General features: G+C 40.6%; 5 protein-coding genes and 1 long non-coding RNA gene across 8 annotated transcripts; 2 read left to right on the top strand and 4 right to left on the bottom strand.

Moving 5' to 3' along the window:
• The first annotated feature begins 24 nt into the window (after positions 1–24).
• On the top strand, positions 25–887 carry LOC124192152. The gene is made up of 2 exons (XR_006873596.1): positions 25–399; positions 473–887. It is a non-coding gene; the product is annotated as an uncharacterized LOC124192152 (long non-coding RNA).
• Positions 608–2,879, bottom strand: LOC124192150. Of its 3 annotated transcripts, XM_046585328.1 has the most exons (4): positions 2,759–2,840; positions 2,346–2,605; positions 1,316–2,261; positions 608–1,258 (listed from the first exon to the last, which is right to left on the bottom strand). In XM_046585328.1, the coding sequence occupies exons 3-4, from the start codon at positions 1,661–1,663 to the stop codon at positions 863–865; spliced, it is 744 nt and encodes a 247-aa protein (XP_046441284.1). In that variant the 5' UTR covers positions 1,664–2,261; positions 2,346–2,605; positions 2,759–2,840; the 3' UTR covers positions 608–862. The 3 variants fall into 3 exon arrangements, with proteins under 3 accessions (XP_046441284.1, XP_046441285.1, XP_046441286.1); XM_046585329.1 differs by having other exon boundaries at positions 1,316–2,605; positions 2,759–2,879; XM_046585330.1 differs by lacking the exon at positions 2,759–2,840 and adding an exon at positions 2,693–2,755 and having other exon boundaries at positions 1,316–2,605.
• Positions 2,880–4,699: 1,820 nt separating this feature from the next.
• On the bottom strand, positions 4,700–11,046 carry LOC124191964. Its single transcript, XM_046585030.1, has 11 exons — positions 10,628–11,046; positions 9,480–9,592; positions 9,316–9,385; positions 8,983–9,170; positions 8,170–8,506; positions 7,793–8,014; positions 7,121–7,371; positions 6,183–6,317; positions 5,880–6,111; positions 5,748–5,815; positions 4,700–5,676 (listed from the first exon to the last, which is right to left on the bottom strand). The coding sequence occupies exons 1-11, from the start codon at positions 10,680–10,682 to the stop codon at positions 5,368–5,370; spliced, it is 1,980 nt and encodes a 659-aa protein (XP_046440986.1). The 5' UTR covers positions 10,683–11,046; the 3' UTR covers positions 4,700–5,367.
• A 2,487-nt stretch (positions 11,047–13,533) lies between these two features.
• On the bottom strand, positions 13,534–14,958 carry LOC124191969 (carnitinyl-CoA dehydratase-like). The gene is made up of 6 exons (XM_046585050.1): positions 14,798–14,958; positions 14,464–14,723; positions 14,259–14,403; positions 14,033–14,182; positions 13,778–13,938; positions 13,534–13,710 (listed from the first exon to the last, which is right to left on the bottom strand). The coding sequence occupies exons 1-6, from the start codon at positions 14,907–14,909 to the stop codon at positions 13,621–13,623; spliced, it is 918 nt and encodes a 305-aa protein (XP_046441006.1). The 5' UTR covers positions 14,910–14,958; the 3' UTR covers positions 13,534–13,620.
• Positions 14,959–14,967: 9 nt separating this feature from the next.
• On the top strand, positions 14,968–16,597 carry LOC124191971 (alpha-tubulin N-acetyltransferase 1-like). Its single transcript, XM_046585052.1, has 5 exons — positions 14,968–15,175; positions 15,299–15,445; positions 15,519–15,690; positions 15,748–15,938; positions 16,009–16,597. Exons 1-5 carry the CDS (start codon positions 15,102–15,104, stop codon positions 16,265–16,267), a joined length of 843 nt encoding a protein of 280 aa, XP_046441008.1. The 5' UTR covers positions 14,968–15,101; the 3' UTR covers positions 16,268–16,597.
• LOC124191968 (regulation of nuclear pre-mRNA domain-containing protein 1B-like) lies at positions 16,595–18,579 on the bottom strand. The gene is made up of 5 exons (XM_046585048.1): positions 18,133–18,579; positions 17,833–18,072; positions 17,405–17,776; positions 17,174–17,349; positions 16,595–17,081 (listed from the first exon to the last, which is right to left on the bottom strand). The coding sequence occupies exons 1-5, from the start codon at positions 18,281–18,283 to the stop codon at positions 16,938–16,940; spliced, it is 1,083 nt and encodes a 360-aa protein (XP_046441004.1). The 5' UTR covers positions 18,284–18,579; the 3' UTR covers positions 16,595–16,937.
• Between the last annotated feature and the right edge of the window lie 14 nt (positions 18,580–18,593).

Genomic DNA, 18,593 nt, shown 5'->3' on the forward strand with positions numbered 1-18,593 from the left:
TATAATTATGATATAATAAATTATAATTATAATCCGATCCCTTGCTGCGCGCGCGAGTTTCCCGATAGGAGTGGTCCAACAATTAGAAAATAGTTTTCCTCAAGTCTATATTTTGATTTTCCGATTTTCCCTTTATCCTTTTTGGTAAAATTTATTGCACTCCGGAGCACTCTAGTGTCAAAAGAGGCTGTTGGTTTGTATTACAGATGAATCTGTTCAAGTACAACCATTTGAGGAAAATGGTTATTTGGCTAGAATAGATTTCAATCCTACAGTTCCCTATTGTTCACTTGCCAGCCTTATTGGCCTCTGGCTGAGGCAAGATTCAGAAAAATGTGGTGGGAAGGATCAAATTGGACATAGTTATTGCAGAGGGTAAACACAGCACAGAAGAAGAGAGTAAGTCCTAATACCATATTTAAATGTTCAAAAAAGCTTTCATAAAATATTCTTTTACTTTATTCCCATCCAGTCAATAAACAAATCAACGATAAGGAAAGAGTCGCCGCCGCCTAAGAGAATCTTAACTTAAAAGAAATGTTCGATAGTTGCATAAGAGATGAAGAATAAGAATTTTTTTGAGAAGAAAAAAATAAAAGACAATAAATTTCCTCAGAGTATTTTGTATTCCATTCCATGAGATCAACTCACAAGTATGAAAGGCACTGCAAAGGCACTGCAGAGACAATTTCATCGCACATATACACTCTGGATTGATTTTAGTATAAGACTAGAACAATTACCAAAAAGCTCCCTGGTAAATTTATAAATAAAGCAAGTGTTATCTCTGGTAAGAAGAAAAGCATAACCAAAAGCGACAAGCAAGTTTGTTTCGTGAAAGACTTGTAAACTTAAAAAAAGATCAAAATTTCTCAAAAACGAGACAAGTTAAGTGAAAAACAAAAGGGAAGTGGGGCGGGAGGCAGTAAGTAATTTCAGGCGAGTCGAGGAGAGAGGGACTTTTTAAACTTCGGACAGGACCGCAGGAGTGCTGGGAATAACATCCATAATCACTTAGACAGGGTCGTTGTTGTTTTCCTCGGGCTCGAATCTTGGACGCAGGCTGCTGCTTCTCCAAGTCTGTGGCGGTGCAAAGGGAACGAGTGCGGGGTGCTCGACGGCCGCTACCGCGTCGGACGGGCTTGTCTGGCTGCGCAAGGTGTTGATTCAGCAGCTTGATGACTTCCTCCACGTCGGCTTCATTCTTGCCTTTGATGTTCTCTTTGATGACCTCGACCACACCGTCATCTTTCTTGTCCTGCAAAAGAAATTTCAATTATCCGGTTAAGAAGTGAAAATAAGAAAACAAACTCACCTTGAATGTTTCCGTAAGGCCTGCATAGGTGATGCCCGACTCGACGAGCATATGGCGGAGGAATCCAGCACGCCGGCGAGGCTTGATACCTTGACCAAACATGTCAGCGAATACAGGTCTCCATTGAGCCTCCTTAGTCAATTCTTCTTTGATCTTCTTGACTTGTTCGAGCAAATGATCGCAACTGATGAGGTTCTCCTTAAGTACCCTAGTGTTGATGCGGCCGCCATGCACCTTGCGAAGGATCTTGTGAAGTGCTTGATTGAGCACGTTGAACAGCGCTCTCCAAAGGTGTGTCGACTCCAAGGTGATGATCAGCCAAAGCTTTAAGGACCATGCGATGTTCATCCTTCAAATCATGCACCTGTTTTCGATTGAAAGACAATTTTCTTGTCGGTGAAATTATCTTTTTGGAGCTAGATGAGCCACGATACGAACTCGTTGCAGGCGGCCACCTCGCTCTTGGACTTGAGCATTCTGTTGTTGCGGATCTCCTTGAGCATGCGGTAACGACCCGTGTCAACGATGCGAAGATTGTAGTTGTGAATTACATTCAGCGGTAGCTTGCCATACGGCATGACGTACTCGTTGAAATCGTGCCCTTCTGCTTTCTCTTCCTGTGCCACGTAGAATGATCCATTACGTACTCATTGAAATCGTGCCCTTCTGCTTTCTCTTCCTGTGCCACGTAGGATGATCCCAGGTTGACCATCTCGTCGATGAGGCGTCGACCAGTAACGGTGGCTTCCCACATGACCACAGCAATGCTGTCATCGTGTTCAGGCATTGGCTGTGCTGGCTGAGTGGTGATCACAGCGGGGGGAGCATCAGATTCAACCTTGGCCTCTGTAGTTGGTGGCTGAATTACCACCTCTATGATGGTCTCCTTGGTGGAAGATGAGGTCTGTTGTTCTTCACTGTTGTTGGTCATTTTTGTAATTTTATTCTGCAACACAAAACACTATCGATAATCAAACAGCATTCAACAACAGTGTAGTGGTTAAAAACAAAATGCGAGCAAAGAGAATACTTAGGCAGTCTTCAAGAACAGTTCCCCTTTTCTTTAACCAAAGTGGTATTGAAACGGTGGTTTCCCCACAGCAATGCTGTCATCGTGTTCAGGCATTGGCTGTGCTGGCTGAGTGGTGATCACAGCGGGGGGAGCATAGCATCAGATTCAACCTTGGCCTCTGTAGTTGGTGGCTGAATTACCACCTCTATGATGGTCTCCTCGGTGGAAGATGAGGTCTGTTGTTCTTCACTGTTGTTGGTCATTCCTGTAATTTTATTCTGCAACACAAAACACTATCGATAATCAAACAGCATTCAACAACAGACTTGTAGTGGTTAAAAAACAAATGCGAGCAAAGAGAATACTTAGGCAGTCTTCAAGAACAGTTCCCATTTTCTTTAACCAATGTGGTATTGAAATTAATTAATTACCTGAGGATTTGATGGCCGCTGGTTGATGGAAGAGAATACCATTACTTTCGAATGAAGACTGCAAATGGAAAACAGTAGACCGAGTTGATTGACTAGTAATAGGCTGTGGTGTTTATATAGCACGGCCTTATAGCAATGCGTCAGAACCATCTAACGGCAGTTTAATAAAACACGAAAACACAAATTCGAGTATATAATTATGATTTCGTCGCAATATAAAAATCTAAATGTGACGGCTCCATGTAAAACCTTGTCTTGCACAACATGATCATAATTTCCTAATTTTTTAACTCTAAGAAAAAAATCGTATAAGACATTAATGAAATAAACAACTTTCCTATCTCTCTGAGAGGAACAACGCCATCTGTTGGTGTGGGTTGGGTTGGGTTGGGTTGGGTTGGGTCAGGAAACAGGTCTTTGGCGATAGAATCCCTATCGGGAAATTAATAATACAATACACCACATGATCATCCAACATTCAATTATTTAATATTAAATGCTTTTATTACATGTATTTATAATTCATAACTTAAAATTGTTAGGTACTGTATTTTTTAAATTTTACCTCTATATCGCCACCATGTGAAAATTCCGCTCTGACGGAATCTTCTGACCGCCGTTAAAAGCGATAAGACTGATTGTATTTGAGCCAAACTAATTCCGTTGAAATTCGTCACACTTATTACGTGATAAAATATGGATGTCTCTTATATATGGTTATGGTCTCTTTTTCTGTATATTGTGTTCTTGTGTGTCTGTTGTTCGGTTTGTCCCGTCAGTCCTGGACTCCTGTCAGACTAAAACTCTGTTGATGCTGGGTAGTATATAGGGCTTGGGACGGTGCAAGATTCAATTCTGGTCTAAACTTTGCTGATTCAACTCTGATTTAACTCTGTGTAAAATCGTGAACTCTGATTCAATCATTCGAGAAATATTTCTATTAAAATTGGCACAATTAATTTTTATTCTCTCGATTCTCTAATCAAATCTTCTATTGTTAAAACTCTGAAATCACATTGTCTATGATCGTTGGAATAAGGTTCTTTAAGTGGGCGACCGTAACGGCACAAGAGCCGATCTCTACTCTAACAATTTCAGTTAGGGAGATAAAGGCTACAGCTGGTCCACCATTGATTGCTTACAAGTCTTGGTAGATACTCGGGTGCTAAAGAATCCTCGTGTTTGGAAAAACTACCGGATCCATTGCCGGAATACTTTCCTGAGAGACAATTTATTTCCCCGCTTAACGGCGGCAGAAGGATGCGCCTATTAGGCGTAATTCTTCAACTAACTGTAGTTGCTATTTGCCAACCTGGCCTAAGTCTCCTTCCTACCACCCGGCCAATAGACTTATTCCAGAGTTTATAGAATACTAGAGGATTTGAAAAGATTTCGAATTCCATAGACCGCAATACTTTCAGATATTTCCTAATCTAATAGACGTAGAATGATTTAACCCAGCTCAAAGATTATAACCAGTCAAGAGTTGAATCGTACACAATTACTAACGGTGCGAGGCTGCACTGCCAGTGCTAGCAAGCAACACACTGATGTCAATCATCCTGAAAAGCCTGAAAACAAGCTTTATGTGACAATTATAAATGGGGTCTATTTTTAAAAGCAAGGAATTTCAGAAAATTTTCTGCTAATCCCATGAAAGCGAACTGTAGACCAGCGAGACGATGATCGAGTACGTGCTGCTTCGCTGATTTTGCCAAATTTAAGGTATCAGTCACGAGGACTATGACAATATCCAAATTTATTCCGAACAAAGATAAATTTGCGTTTTAAAATATATTGTAGAGATCGTCAACTAAATTGTACCTCGTACCAACAATGGGCTTGCACTTGTATAGAAATTGATAAATATTTAATAAGAAAGGCCTATAAAGAACATATATTAAGTTGCCTTTGAGATAGGACAATTTTTAATGCAGGAAATAAGATTGTTAGCATCATTCTTGTATTCAATGGAGCGTCCATCCTTTCCATTAGTATAAATTTGCCGACACAAATTTCAAGTACGGTTCTGGGGAAACCCAAGCGATTAAAAGAAAGGAAGCGCAAACCCCCCACTGATATCAAAGCCTCGAACAGTTTTCCAGCTATTGTCATCGAATATTGACGAACTGAAAGTCTTTCTGAAAACTTTTTTTATCTGTAATAGAATAAAGCATTACAAACTCCCAATCTACGATGACAAATCAAAAATCCAAGACCGTGTCCCTTATTCCCCTTCTCCTTTTCCTCCCCTATGACGTGTATTAGCCGAAACGGCAAAAATAAAGACGATCGTCAATGTACCGCGAATCAAATATTTTGGAAGGATGAGGAGAGCTGTTGCAAAAGAAACAAATTAAAAAGAGACCACCACCGACGATTCTTTGTTAGGAAAACGTTTGTACACACAAATCAAACAATGTCGGGAAAAACATTGTCCTTCATATATTTATAGGAAAAAGGTCGTGACCAGAACTGGTGTCCGGCATGGATGCAGAACAGGTACAAATAACTGATAACTTAGTTGGTGGTCATAAAAGAAGAGCCAAGTCAAATGCGAATTTTGTTTTTTCAAATGCGAAAGTGGCGCGGGTGTTTTAAAAATTATTCTATTTAAAAACACGCATGTAAGGTGCAGCAGAATTTTGATGCCGGTTGAAATTCAATTGCAGTTGATGTCGGCTGTTGAAACTGCCTGGATGGCGCATACAAGCTGGATTGTATGCCTGCGTTGGGGGACAAGGTGATGAGCTGAGAAACCGCGGTGGTGATGACGCTGAATACGGATTGTGCCTTTGTTGTTGCTGCTGTTGTTGTTGTTGGTTCTTTTGGTTATTCTTACTCGTCTTGATGCGGATGCAAACGCACACGGCGAATAGCATGGCGGATATCAACACGGCGAAGAGTATTCCGAACGCCTGTAGCACAGAATAATCGTTAAAATTTGCGATAGGGAAATTAAAATATAGTAATTTAGGTCAAAACGAACCATAAACAATTTTGATGGCGTCAGACAGAAAATTGCTTCCTCGGATGAACCGTCCGAAAAGTCCTCGTCTAAAAATGTAAAATGTGTCAATTAAGATTTTATTGCGTTGCTATATTTTGAATGTGATTATACCCGAAATGGACTTGGACGTGTATCCTCTAATTGCATCATCAGTATTTTTGGTCGAAGTGGCCACACGAATTTCGACGCTATTAAAAACGTCCACTTTGTCGATAATGGCGCCGTAATTCGGAATACTGTTGATCGCTAATGTCAGATTGCTGCTACGTAGTGATCCAGATCTGAGTCTAGATTTCGAATCAGTAAAAGTACTGAGCGATCGATCACTGTTTCTCCCTCGTGACTGAAGATTAATGAAACAAACAAAAAATTATCTTTCAATTCAGCGGAAATGACATCACACGTTTTAATTACCGGACGGGTAGCGGCTTCCGACATTTCCTGGGCACTCAATTGACGTATGGATCCGAGTTGGCCGAAGCCCTTTCCTTCTGTAACTTTGCTGGAATTTGTTGCTCTCCCTTTCCGCCGGATCAAATTGCACGGGTTCTGTGTGCCGTTCAAAATAGTCGAGTTAGAATTTGTTAATCAGACCGCTAGATGGTTCCACCGTGAGTCGGAACTCGAGTGAAAAACCAGCGAAGGTTGAAAAATGGGAAATAGGAGAAAGCGGGGCAAGTGTAACGGTCTGGAACCAAAACTGTAATAACAATCTTAAAAAAAAAAGACTTATATCCATATTTTTCCAACTGCTCTTTGGCCTTTCATTGTCTGAAAAATTAGGGCTCGAGCTGAAATAACGACAACACTCTACGCGACAATAGGCAATTTCGATATATGCGCATATTTGAAATAGTTCGGTTGTGGATCAAATTCCCATGACGCATTGATTTTGTTTCTAGACTCCCAAACATAAGTAAAAGTAAATTAGTCACGATTTTCCAATTAGAAACGATCACTTGGAAATGGAGTTTTCAACAATTCTCTTTCGAGTTCTACATACGTAGGATACTACAGAGCTCAGTATTGGATTCAAATACATGGCGGATGTTCATCGTATGTAGGCCGATTCAAATTGATAATTGCATCTAACATAAATCAGTCTTGTTTCTAAACTTTCCTTTTATGCCGCTGAATACGAAATCCGACTAGTCATTTTAAAGGAAGGAAACAAAAAAGGGAAGATTTTCTGACGTGTACACGAACCCACCCAATTATTTTAATCTGAAATGTGGGTGCAACAATCTCCTGCGGTCTGGATTCCTTCTGAATCTGGGGGAAAAACCATAATGCGGAAGGAAGACTTATGCAATCCGTATTGCATACATGGGGATATTGAATGATGACCATACCATGAGGCATTTGCCCTTGCAGACGACGACGGTACATTTGAGGTGAAGATGATCGCGGTCAGGAAATCGGAAGGCTTGGAAATTGGCGTACAACAACTTAATGATCGAGCCCGAGCGGTTGATGATCCTCTCCTGGACATTGGGTAAAATGGAAGTGTCCAAACTGCAACCGTCTGAATCCAATAATTCTTGCTGAGATTCGTGAGAACCGTCGTGAGCCACACAACTGGTTAGCCGCGTGTCCAAGCCAACTGCATCCGATAGACGACAAAAAAGAAAAAGAAAAAACGATGGCGGAAGGGGAGAGAGAGAGTTAAGAGGTGAGAGAATACCTATAGCAGCTAGTTCTATTGATGGTCATCGAATGCGTGCGGCCAATAGCCATACCCAAGCCATCCCAGACCATCTGCTGTCTATACTATTTTTTTTTTCCCTTTTTTACTTTACAACAACCCGTCATTATTATTTTTCTTCCTTCCTTTTTTTTCTCTCTCTTCTTCTATAACTTTGAAAATATGATTGCTGAAATATCCTTCACGCTCTGGCGGCGTTATTTAACGACCCAATTATCATATTTTCTCGGTTCTTCTGAGTCGTCTTATTCTCCCCTTTTAGTTTCTACTTTTGTTTTAATGCTGAACGCAAGTTTTTATTTTTATTTTTATTTTTTACCGGTTTGTCGAACTCGGACGACAACAGTGGCTTCTTGGCCGACGCGTAGGTAGCCTTCGACCGGGTTTCCGGTTGGATCTGTCCCGGCTACGATGTCCATCCAGCAGGTGATTTGGTCGCGCTGTTTGGGCGCCGGTAAAAGTTTGAGGGCCCCGCTCAAAACCATACTAGGAGACGCAGACGGCGTCTTGCTGCTGTCTCGATTCATTTCCAATTTTTTGGCTGAAATTTCCCGGAACAGGCACAGCCGCACGAAAACAAAGAATAAGAAAGAAGAAAAGGGCGAAGAAAATATATTCTTAGATTTGTTGTGTTGTGGATGGAAAACATATGTACACACGCCATTGGCTAATCTGGTGAAATGGATATGAACTTACCTTGATAGGAGGTTAAAGGAAGACCCGAAAGCTTTCCAGGCGAAGAAGTTGTTGGGGTCAACGAGTTATTCATCAGGGGACGGAACGGCAGAAGCGCGTTCTTGATGGTCGTGGCCGGCGGGCCGGCCTCGTTTCTCCGTCCGCTCTTCTCGAGCAAAGAGAAAATGGCCGAGTGCCGCTGCTGCAGACTCGACGGTGGTTGCGTCACCGGTGACTCTGTACTCGATTTTTCAGAAGTCTGTAGCCGACAGCGGGTCGTCATCTTCTCATCAACGGCCTGTTGAACGTGGTAGTCGTACTGCAAATACAGCGACAATTCCAACTGTCTCGATCCATCCTGTTTCCCAAACGGCGCAAATCATCAACTACATATTCTCATCCTCAATCAGTAGATACGCCGGGTTGTTGCGGTTGACTCTCTCAAACACACACACACACGTTCAAAAATAACTTTGAGATTTTTTGGTTGTTGTTTTTCAGACACATAAATAGCTGAAGAATAGGAAAAAGAAAAAAGGAAAACGGGCCGTGCGACGAGTTGTGAACTCGAGAGCAGCAAGTTTGACGACGAACAAATACTTTCCCTTCGTATTTTTCGACGTGTGAAAGAATGTATCCCCCCTCCTCGTTATCATCAATCTCAAGTGAAACTTTCGGCAGTTGACAAGATTTATACAGCCAGCACAGTGCGCAGGGAAGCAAGAAAAAAAGCTTATCTCAATTTTTGATATGATTTATATCTATAAGAAAGGGATGCTTCGCTTTCCCCCCTCCCAACGACAACAACAACGTCATTTTTAAAACAACGCGTACCTCTGACTGAATAAAATGGATTCCACATTCGGAGGAATTGAGAGCCAGCCGGAGCAGGCGGCTGCCGGTGCCTTCCGCCCGACACGAAGGGCTGGTAGCGAATCCATTGGCGTAAATTAATCCGAAAAACGGTTCCTGAAGACTGGCCATGATGAGCAGGGAATCGCCGCTACAACTGGTTTCGACATCTATAAAAAGAAACAATTGGAAATACGACAAAATGCCCCGTTAGTCGTTAACGACTACAACAAAAAGTCGCATCCGCTCCGATGGGCGCTATATACGCAATAACGTAGTAGCTAGGAGTTGCGGATGAATGGCAAATTTTTATACTCATGAAAGGATGAGACGGTGGCTTAGTGTGTGCGGCGACGACATTGTCGGTTGTGGCGATCGTGCCCACCTGGAAATAATAATTTTAAAGTAATTTCATCCAAAGGTCCTGCGGATGTTGGCGCTCGTGTGTCGCCGCAATTATACGATTCTCAAGGACTTACGGCAGCGTTGAAAAGTGTCGTTATGATTATGATTAGTCCTACAATTCGTCGTCGAAGGAGCGGCATCGTTGGATGACGGACGGAACAATTCGTCATGCCCGCGCCGGAATCACCTGGAAAAAACAAAAACAAGGAGGATAAAGATATAAGGTAAAATCTAGATGTGATTATTAGCCACACACAGGGGGGAATCATCAGATGATGACGACAACGAGGGGTCTACTCTTTTTTCGTGTGCACTACCCCGTCCACCCTATTCACGCTTGGCAAGTCAAGGGCACATGCCGACCGACCGCTCGTCGACCGACTCTACAGATAGTAAATCAACTCGTTCTTCTGTAACATACACGACCGTGAACTATTTTCTTTTGATCGTTTATTTTCTTCTTCTTCTTCTCAGAGTTCTCTCGTTTTTCCCATTAGGGGGGCGGTTGTTTGCAACGAAAAAAATATAGTCTCTCACGAAGGGATATGCAAATTCCATCCCGTTTCTCCCGCTTCAATTCAAATTACTTCTGTCCGCTCAGGAAGAATGATTAGGAAATCGTGCCCGTGGATGGGTAGGATTAATACCCTGTTGTCTTCCGGAAATCCAACTATACTATATAACCTATACGTATGTTATCGTTTGGAGAAAACTAGCTCGATCGCATGTATTATACTTATATGTTATATCCATCTGTTCCAGACGAATAAATAAAACCGATCGTGCGACTGGATGGGCTCATTCTTTTATTCCAGCCTTAGATATATGGAGTCGTTCCCGAATAACAATAAACCAATCAACCAGACCCCTCAATTTCACTGGGCACCGACGTGCCTCCCACTAAAACTGGACTTCACAGAGAATTTTTTGTTTTGTATTTTTGTTAACTCGTGAATCCATGGATTTCTGCCGAACAAAAGACGAACCGTTCAAAATGCCTTTTTTTTTTCTTTTGTTTTGCTCTTTTCCCTTTTGACGTCAAATCTTCAGTCCAAGTTTGTTCACCTTTTTCGCAGTTGAATGGTTGAAAACAATAGCGACCAGTTCAACAGGTGGCTGAAATGAACCGCACAGGAACGATTGACTAGTTATACTCAACCGCATAGAATAGTAGTAGTCCCCCAATCAACGCGATAATTCCAATAATAAAGTATGGACTTACTTTTGATGATGATAGAACAAGCGCTCCTTTCGTCGTTGCCAATGGAGCTTGGCATTTCCAGTTGAACAACACAAAACCACAGATAGAGTAATATCGCACTTGATCGAGTCTTCTTCTTTCCACTGTGTAGTATCTAGTTGTATAAGAATGTGTGTTGCTGTTTGAAAAGTGAAGAGATAACGACAACACCAGGAGTTCTATCGTGCTGAGCGTCGAGCGATCAACTGACCAAGCGTTTGTGTTCCAGGCGGCACCTGCTGCATGTAGAAGGCGGTGCGCGCGCTCGGGCCCGCAACTGTCTGTGAATCCAACGCCCACCTGTATAGCAGTGCTACATAGTGCTGAGAGAAGAGAGCCCCGGCATATACTGGAGACGCCCCGGTGTCTGCGTTTTTCCAGCAGTGCGCAGCGTAGGCTACCTACTACTATTCACCCGAAGCAATGAGGTAACGACCCGCCGGTGGTATTCTCTCTCTCTTATTCTTTCATTCTTTCTTTTTTCCCCGACTGTGCAGCACGCCGGGTTACGTTGGCCTTATATCACTCTGGCCAACGAATAATTTTTTTTTCCTACTTTTCGCCATAAATTATTCACCACAGGGGCTATTATAGAACGAAGGAAAAATAAAAAAATAAAAAAAAAAGTGGCTACTATACAACAGTATCAATTGAGTCTGCGTTGCGGCCAGTGGCTCTCCTGCATATCGCCGCCGTCGATGACCGTAGTGTGGATCAGGGTCAATGCGCACTAACACTAGTTTCCGGCGTGGACGAGCGGTGCGAGTAAACTACAACAACAACAACAAGAAATTCCGTTAGCACTCGTGAAAATAGCCCTGCGGTTCTTGCCTCTGTGCCACAAGTAGCAGCATTGGTTCGCTACCGAGAATATTTGACGAGCTCAAGACCGGCTAAGACATGGAGAGCGGAAAGAAAAAGAACACAGAGTAGTAAAGTCAGAGTAAAGTCCCGTTTGCCGGATTGAAGGATGACTAGCGTGAAAATACAATCCGTATGCGCACGACGCGTGTGAACGTCCACGTCAAAAGTTGTATTTAGAAATAAATACATCAGCAGGCATTTGGCTTGTAGGTTTTTCTTGGTGGAATCGAAGCTTGGTCGATTCAATTAAGTTATTTATTTCCGACAGTTTTTTTCCGATGCGCTCTCACGCTGGGTCAAACATGTGTGCTGTTCGCCCATAACTGGGCATTAATCTTGTTTTGAAAACAAAAGTTAACGACTGTGACACGCGGCGCTTTTTCTTTTTATGCATGCATGGTTGAACCTACCAACACAACAAGTGCCGGTAAGGAGAGAAAAGAGAAATAGGTTAAAGAGCTAACAGTCCCACTTTCGAGAAAACTTATCGAGTCCAAACGGAGATCTGTCAAAAAATAAAAAATATAAATAACAACATTTTGTGTATGAATGTGTGAATGTGTGAGGGAATCATCATCAACCTCGCGGTGTCTTTCGTGATCAAAAATAAATACCGCCTTCTGGGGGTAGGCCAGCCATGATGAGATCATCATTTGAATTCGCAAACGCGGTCAGCGTCTCACTGTGTATAGGGGGGGGGGGGGGGGGCCGGCCGGCGCAGATGTGACCTGGAGCGCTGTTGGTGTGCGGTCACCGTCGATCCATCGATCAGCGAAGATTAGGTCTGCTGTCCCAAGTCGAATGGGAAAAAAAGACGAACACAGTCGGCGGTTCGTGTTCTATCCGTCTTGGGCTTTCCTCATACAGGTGAATAATGAGCACAGCCATCCAACCGTAGCTAGGGACGTATATCTTTGACATGGAAAGTTGGAAAACTGGTTGGAGGAATAAACATTCGGTCGAAATAAATAAAGACTTTTTGAGAGGAGGCTTTTGAGGCTTATACAACCAAATCCAATTGAGGAAGACCCGAGGCATTTGTTATTTATCTTCTTTTGTTAGCTTTTGTTTCTTCTCTGTTAGCCTTGACATTGCGTGTTTTATTTCCCGCTTTACCAACAATTCTGTCCGAGTTTCCCTTTTTCTCGTTTTCTGACCAGTTTTTTTTTTTCGTTTGAAAATTTTGTTTTTAAAAGTCCAGCCACGATCAGTTCTCATAGAATTATACGTATCCTACCGTCTTACACATACACAAGTGAAAAAAATAAAAACCTCAAAGGCCTCCGTGTGAGAAAAACTTTCTCCCAATCGCTAGACAAGGCTTAACTAATAATCAACCGACTTCCCGTCTCCTACCGGATGAAGGACTTCAAGTTCACATAACACGAAACAATGTTGCACTTTTTATTTCTATGTTGAATGAGACGCTAAATATTGGCCGACTTGTTTTGATTGTTTCATTGTTAATATTTTTCTTGGTCTGATTCGCATGAGTTTAGCAACGGGATCAACTGTTCGTCAACGCCCTTGCAAAAACAAAAACTTCAAAAATTCTATTTTTTAAAAACAAATAGTCGTATCGAGAATAGAAGAATAAAAACAATGCAGAAACAAAAGAATAGAAATTCGCCCTGGCGGCTAGATTTTACTAGAACACAACTATAGGTCCTCCTCGTCATACTACTCGTTTTGGCTGAAAAGATAACCAGCTTGTGGTCCGAGCGGAAGTCCACGAAGGATTGTCTAACGGTATCAGTTAATCATCATAGTTGGGCTAGGGACTGAGGGGGCTATTAGTGCCGCCAAGCGCCAACCTTCTCACCAGCTGACCGTCTGGTCTGACTGTTACTTTCTTCTTTTTCGTTTCCCAATTTCTAATTGAAAAAAAGCAAATGTGAAAAATAAATAAAGGCGGAGAAATTGGCACACGCTTTGTTTTCTTCTAGTACGGGACTTTGATGATATAAAAAGGGGTTGTTTACATTGCAATAGCGTTGCGGTAGAAATTCACAAGAAAAAAGTCATTTCGCTTTTTTTTGCTTTCGTGTAATATAAGTATCAATAATAAAAGTAAAATTGTTTTTCTGCGTGATTTTTGATAGTCAGCTGTTTTATTTTTTCGATTCTGACGATCCGTTCAGCTGAAACTTTCCGTGGTGCCCAACACCGTCAACAAACTTTCGGGCTCCATGGATGGATTCCTTCAAACATTAAAAGAGGTCAATATACTTTGATTGGGGGGGGGGATACAATTAGAGGTTGGATTACCATTTCTAGAACGGGAACCCCGTTATCAAATTCGTATTGTAGTGCGTCTTCTAAAGACTTGGCTGAGTAAGTGGCATAATAAGCTGACCGACGATCTGCTTGCATACATTTTTGGGGGAAATTTTTTAATGAATCTGCTAAATTGACGGCCTGACCAAGGGCTATATAAAAAAAAAAAAAAAATCCGGTTATTGATCGTAAAATTCATTAAACGCCTTGCGCTTTTGTGGAATTTATGTTATCTTGGAAATTCACCCGTTCCGCAAGAAACAACTCGGTTGGCCAATCCCCACTCAAGTGCCTCTTTAGCTTTAATTGGCCTTCCTGTCAAAATGAGATCCATTGCTCTAGACAATCCAATTAATGCTGGTAACCTTACTGTTCCACCATCAATTAAGGGGACTCCTGCAATCACAAAAGTGTCAATAAGTGTTATCCAATGTGTTTATTATGTACCTTGAATTGTTAGAAAAGTATTTACCAAATCTTCTACAGAATACACCCATCACGGCTGTGTCCTCCACTACCCTCATGTCACACAATAAAGCCAGTTCGAATCCTCCAGCAACAGCATATCCACTAACAGCTGCAATTAGAGGCTTTTTCGTCAACATTTGAGAAGGACCCTGAACAATAGGGAACTAAATTATTTTAACTGTCTAGCATTCAAAATAATATTTACATACCATGGGGCCTCTTTTTTCTGGAAGAATGCTAGCATTGCCTGTGCTTAATTCCTGCAAATCATACCCTGCACAAAAGTTTCCTCCTATCCCATGAAGTACAATAGCACAGACTGATTCATCTTGATCAAACTCTTCGAAAGCTTGGACTAATTGTTCAGCGGTGGCATAATTGACACAATTACGTTTGGTTGGCCGATTAATACCAATCGTGGCGACCGCTCCAATCTTATTTTTTAACACCAAAGCATTATTAGATTCACCTTAAAAAAAGGTGGAAGTGGAAAGCAACGAATTAATATTGTCGAAGGATATTGGAAAACAAATGATATTATACTTATTGCGCTAGAATTAAACCTCTTGAAAAACAGGGCTGGACGACGAAGAAAAGATGTTGTTATTATTTTGAAATGGGTCATCATGCCTTGCGTACCAAGACCGAACGTCATCTGTTTTGGGCTTCCGGCCTATGCTCACTGAAGCAAGCAGACGAAAAATTGGAGATTCTTCTTTGCAGTTACTCAGTTAGCCAGAGCCCCAGAGTAGCCGATCCCTCAGACCCTCACAGTTGCTTTCACATTCACCTTGCGTTACACACCTTTTTTAGTATAGTTTCAGAGAAAAAAAAAATTATTTTTGGTATGGAATTCCACTTAAACATCAACAGGTTCTTTCAGAATCCAATTACTAAATTCCGTGGACAAGATATCGCCAGGTAAATTTGCTAATTCATTACGTGTTCTTTAAGATTTTACGCATCAACAAGTTGTTTCATCTGCACAAGTGCGAATTTTTTTTCTTATTGTAATCGCTAATGAGTCATTTCTTGATTAAAAAGGTGTGACCCTGAGCTTTGGAAAGTGGTGGATTATGTTGGTGAGGCTTCTCGTGTAGCTCAGAATCTTCATAGGCCAGTAACTATAGCACACTCATTTGTGAATTCCAATCAAACTCTATACATTATGACAGATGCATCTGCCAACAAGTATACATCCATCAATCAACAATCTGATCCTAATTTGTATGAAATGAACCACATCTTACATATTCTTTTACAGAGGCAATGGAGCTATTTTGGGCATGCTTAAAATTGGACCTAAAAAACTTTTTCTACTGGACAAGAAAGGATTTCAAAATGAACTTGATCCACTTTGTGTTCTAGACTTCTATATCCATGAGTCTTGCCAGAGAAAGGGACTTGGAAAACTATTGTTTGCTCATTTTTTAGAGGTATGGTGATAATTTAAATTTGTTATTGCTTTCTTATGCATTTGAGTAAACTTCTAGGATGAAAAGCTGCATGTTCATAAAATTGCAATCGACCGCCCGTCAGAAAAATTTCTTGGATTTCTTCAAAAGCATTATGGTCTTAAGAATTTCATTCCCCAAGTAAACAACTTTGTTATTTATGAAGGATTCTTTGATAATGATGATCACCAAGCATCAAGTAACCCATCGGCTGGCCGCAAAAACTCAAGGTATTTATTAGAGAAGCCATTAGAAAACGAAAAATCATTTGTTAATGTATCAAAAACTTTTTAATGATAGTTCCCTACCTAGCCGGTGTAACAGTATGATGGCACTAAATGCAGCTACCGAGCAGAGTATCAACTTTCGAACTCGCGGAAAACAATCTGTTACCGAATGCTTGTATGATGAAACAATAAGCAATCAAAATGATCTTTGGCGAACAAATTCATTAGTTAATGTCAACACATCGCCTACTGCCCAAATCTCAGTTCAACATCAACCCAAACCGTTCGCTACAGATACTGCATCCAAATTTGGCCATCATAGATTGTGGTAAAAATCTTATTGGTTCGACTATTTAAAAAAATACCACGCGATGGATTTGGTAATTAGAAATTGGTTGTGTTTGAATCCCGTCCTTTTCTCCATCATCTACTCGTTATTTCTCCATCTATTCGTTGCCAGCTTTAAAATGATGATTAATTTCCCCGTTCTTTTTGTATAGAATCATAGAATGTGTTCATGTTTTGTGAGATTAACGAGATTGTTACTTGCCTTTAAGTATTTATCCACACTCAATATGCTTTTGCGTACTTGTTATTAATTTTTCTCATAACGACGTCGAAAAAATTACACTAAATTATGTAAATAAAAATAACCGAGATTACACTAGTTTAGTTTTTATTTATGCTTGACGTTGTACAACATACAATATAGCCTTAGCAGAGCGAACTAAACGTTGGCAATTTAGGATTTTACCTCGAACGGAGATCATCATGTAAAAAATTCAAGAGTCTCCAAATATATAATAGTAGGCAGCAATCAATGGTTGAGATAGAATGGGAGAGTGACGATCAAAATTTACGTTCAAAAAGAAATTTGCTTTCACCAATCGAATCTCAACACTTAACTACAGTCGGGTTTTGAACGCTGAAACAAAAGTCTTCGCCAGATGCATTAAATATGAATTCAAGCAATTGCTTGAAAGAAAAGAAAAAAAAATTAAGTCAACGCAGACTGAAAAGGTCACCCGCTGAGGGTAGTGGAACAGCCGAGACGTCGGGTAGCTGCGAAAGATCTGGTAGACTGGAAACGTGAGAACGCAATTCTTCGCGAACTTGGTATACTTTGGATAATTTCTCTTTATACTCCTGAAAAAGGTATAAATTAATTTAGTTTATTATGTTATCAATGCCAAACTAAATTAAAAAAACAAAGATGTGTGTTAGGTCACATCCCCTACCTGAAGTCTTTCTTCAGCTTGAACTAAAAGTTCTTTCTGTGCTGCCGTGAAATCATGCAGCATTTTAGTTACCGTTTTTCGATCCTCCATCTCCTTCAACAATCGGCCATTGTAGTCATTAAGTAACTCAACTGCTTCGTTTACTTTACCAGTTAACATTTCTGCTTGAGCTTGATCTGAATAAAAATAGATTTTGGCATTGCCACACACGAAATTTCTTGGAAGAATTACCTGAGATTTTTGAAAGCAAACTGACATCTGATACTTCAGGAGGCAATTCAGTAATTTTTTTCCTGACAATACCATCACTTGATGCTGCATTTTCAAGGGTCTGAAGTGCTTTAACAAGTTCTTCAGGTTCTGGAGCATCATTAGCAGGTAGTTTTGGAGACAAAGTTATGTGGACTTCTTTCTTTCCTTCCTTATCAAACTGTATCACTTCATTACATTCTGATTTTCTTCGTTCTTTCTTAGTTTTATCAGGATCTTCTTGCTCTTTGTTTTCTTTGACATTTTCTAACATTTCGCGGCTCTCACCCCTATCTCTTCTTGATATTTTGACAGGGGGTTCTCCATTGTCAAATCTTCTCTTGAGACATGATTCTGCATGAAGGTATCATTTAAAATTACGTAATGAAAATTATTTCTATAGCTTATACCTAATGATTTTCTGAATTCAGCAATCTGTTTGGAATCAAACATGTTTCTGTCTCCCCAAATATTGAGAATTCGTTCTAGTCTTTTCTGAGTGTTTTCATCATTGACAGCTTGACCCATCAATTTAAGGGCTGGAGCAAGAATTGGACCAAAGTGATCTCTAAATTCTGGACCTTTCTTTCTGCTGTTCTGGATGACATCGTTGACGAGATAGATGAAAGTGAGTTTTCGACTGTCCTTGGCTAAGAAATAGAAATGCTGGAATTTAATTGGAAATGTGGATTTAGGAATTTTTTTACTACCTTTCGTGAATTCCTTTAACCAAATTTTGACGATACTAGCATGGTGTTTACGGTGGTGGATTAACCACAAAGACAATGTTTGAATACTTTGTTGAGAGTTGTTTAGTTCGGCTAATTTTTTCTCTAGTGCGGCATCAGAAAATCCTGACATTTTGTAGATTAATCTCCATAGATTAAGTTTCGTCTATTACGTTAACCGCAAACTCAGTCCCTAAGATTTGTGAGTCAGTCTTCTCTTCTTCTAGAATCTCGATTAGGTAAAGTAGCAGACAAAAATGCACGAAATTTTTTGTCTGTATTTCATGAGAACCATCCTCTTTTTCCGAATTTTGATTTAGTTTATAATAAAAAAAAAGAACAACAGTCATAAATTTATTTCGTTTTATTCTATATTTCATGTTTAAAATTAAAATGTAATAAAAAATCACCCAGTTAATAGAAATATAAGGACTAAATTAAAA

The sequence above is a fragment of the Daphnia pulex genome, chromosome 4 (assembly GCF_021134715.1).
Source record: "Daphnia pulex isolate KAP4 chromosome 4, ASM2113471v1".
Lineage (NCBI taxonomy): Eukaryota > Metazoa > Arthropoda > Branchiopoda > Diplostraca > Daphniidae > Daphnia > Daphnia pulex.

What these genes read in the sequence shown, in the direction of transcription:
- LOC124191968 (XM_046585048.1), bottom strand. Translation starts at nt 18,283, where the DNA reads ATGTCAGGATTTTCTGATGCCGCACTAGAGAAAAAATTAGCCGAACTA. An exon ending in TGAATTCAGAAAATCATTAG is followed by an intron (nt 17,777 to 17,832) that starts GTATAAGCTATA and finishes ACCTTCATGCAG; the next exon opens with AATCATGTCTCAAGAGAAGA. An exon ending in AAGCTGAAGAAAGACTTCAG is followed by an intron (nt 17,082 to 17,173) that starts GTAGGGGATGTG and finishes TACCTTTTTCAG; the next exon opens with GAGTATAAAGAGAAATTATC.
- LOC124191971 (XM_046585052.1), top strand. Translation starts at nt 15,102, where the DNA reads ATGGAATTCCACTTAAACATCAACAGGTTCTTTCAGAATCCAATTACT. An exon ending in ACAGATGCATCTGCCAACAA is followed by an intron (nt 15,446 to 15,518) that starts GTATACATCCAT and finishes ATTCTTTTACAG; the next exon opens with AGGCAATGGAGCTATTTTGG. An exon ending in TGTTTGCTCATTTTTTAGAG is followed by an intron (nt 15,691 to 15,747) that starts GTATGGTGATAA and finishes GTAAACTTCTAG; the next exon opens with GATGAAAAGCTGCATGTTCA.
- LOC124191969 (XM_046585050.1), bottom strand. Translation starts at nt 14,909, where the DNA reads ATGACGTTCGGTCTTGGTACGCAAGGCATGATGACCCATTTCAAAATA. An exon ending in CAGAAAAAAGAGGCCCCATG is followed by an intron (nt 14,404 to 14,463) that starts GTATGTAAATAT and finishes CCTATTGTTCAG; the next exon opens with GGTCCTTCTCAAATGTTGAC. An exon ending in TGTATTCTGTAGAAGATTTG is followed by an intron (nt 14,183 to 14,258) that starts GTAAATACTTTT and finishes TTGTGATTGCAG; the next exon opens with GAGTCCCCTTAATTGATGGT.
- LOC124191964 (XM_046585030.1), bottom strand. Translation starts at nt 10,682, where the DNA reads ATGCCAAGCTCCATTGGCAACGACGAAAGGAGCGCTTGTTCTATCATC. An exon ending in ACCGTCTCATCCTTTCATGA is followed by an intron (nt 9,171 to 9,315) that starts GTATAAAAATTT and finishes TTCTTTTTATAG; the next exon opens with ATGTCGAAACCAGTTGTAGC. An exon ending in CACGTCCAAGTCCATTTCGG is followed by an intron (nt 5,816 to 5,879) that starts GTATAATCACAT and finishes TTACATTTTTAG; the next exon opens with ACGAGGACTTTTCGGACGGT.
- LOC124192150 (XM_046585329.1), bottom strand. Translation starts at nt 1,663, where the DNA reads ATGAACATCGCATGGTCCTTAAAGCTTTGGCTGATCATCACCTTGGAG. An exon ending in GCCTTACGGAAACATTCAAG is followed by an intron (nt 1,259 to 1,315) that starts GTGAGTTTGTTT and finishes TTTCTTTTGCAG; the next exon opens with GACAAGAAAGATGACGGTGT.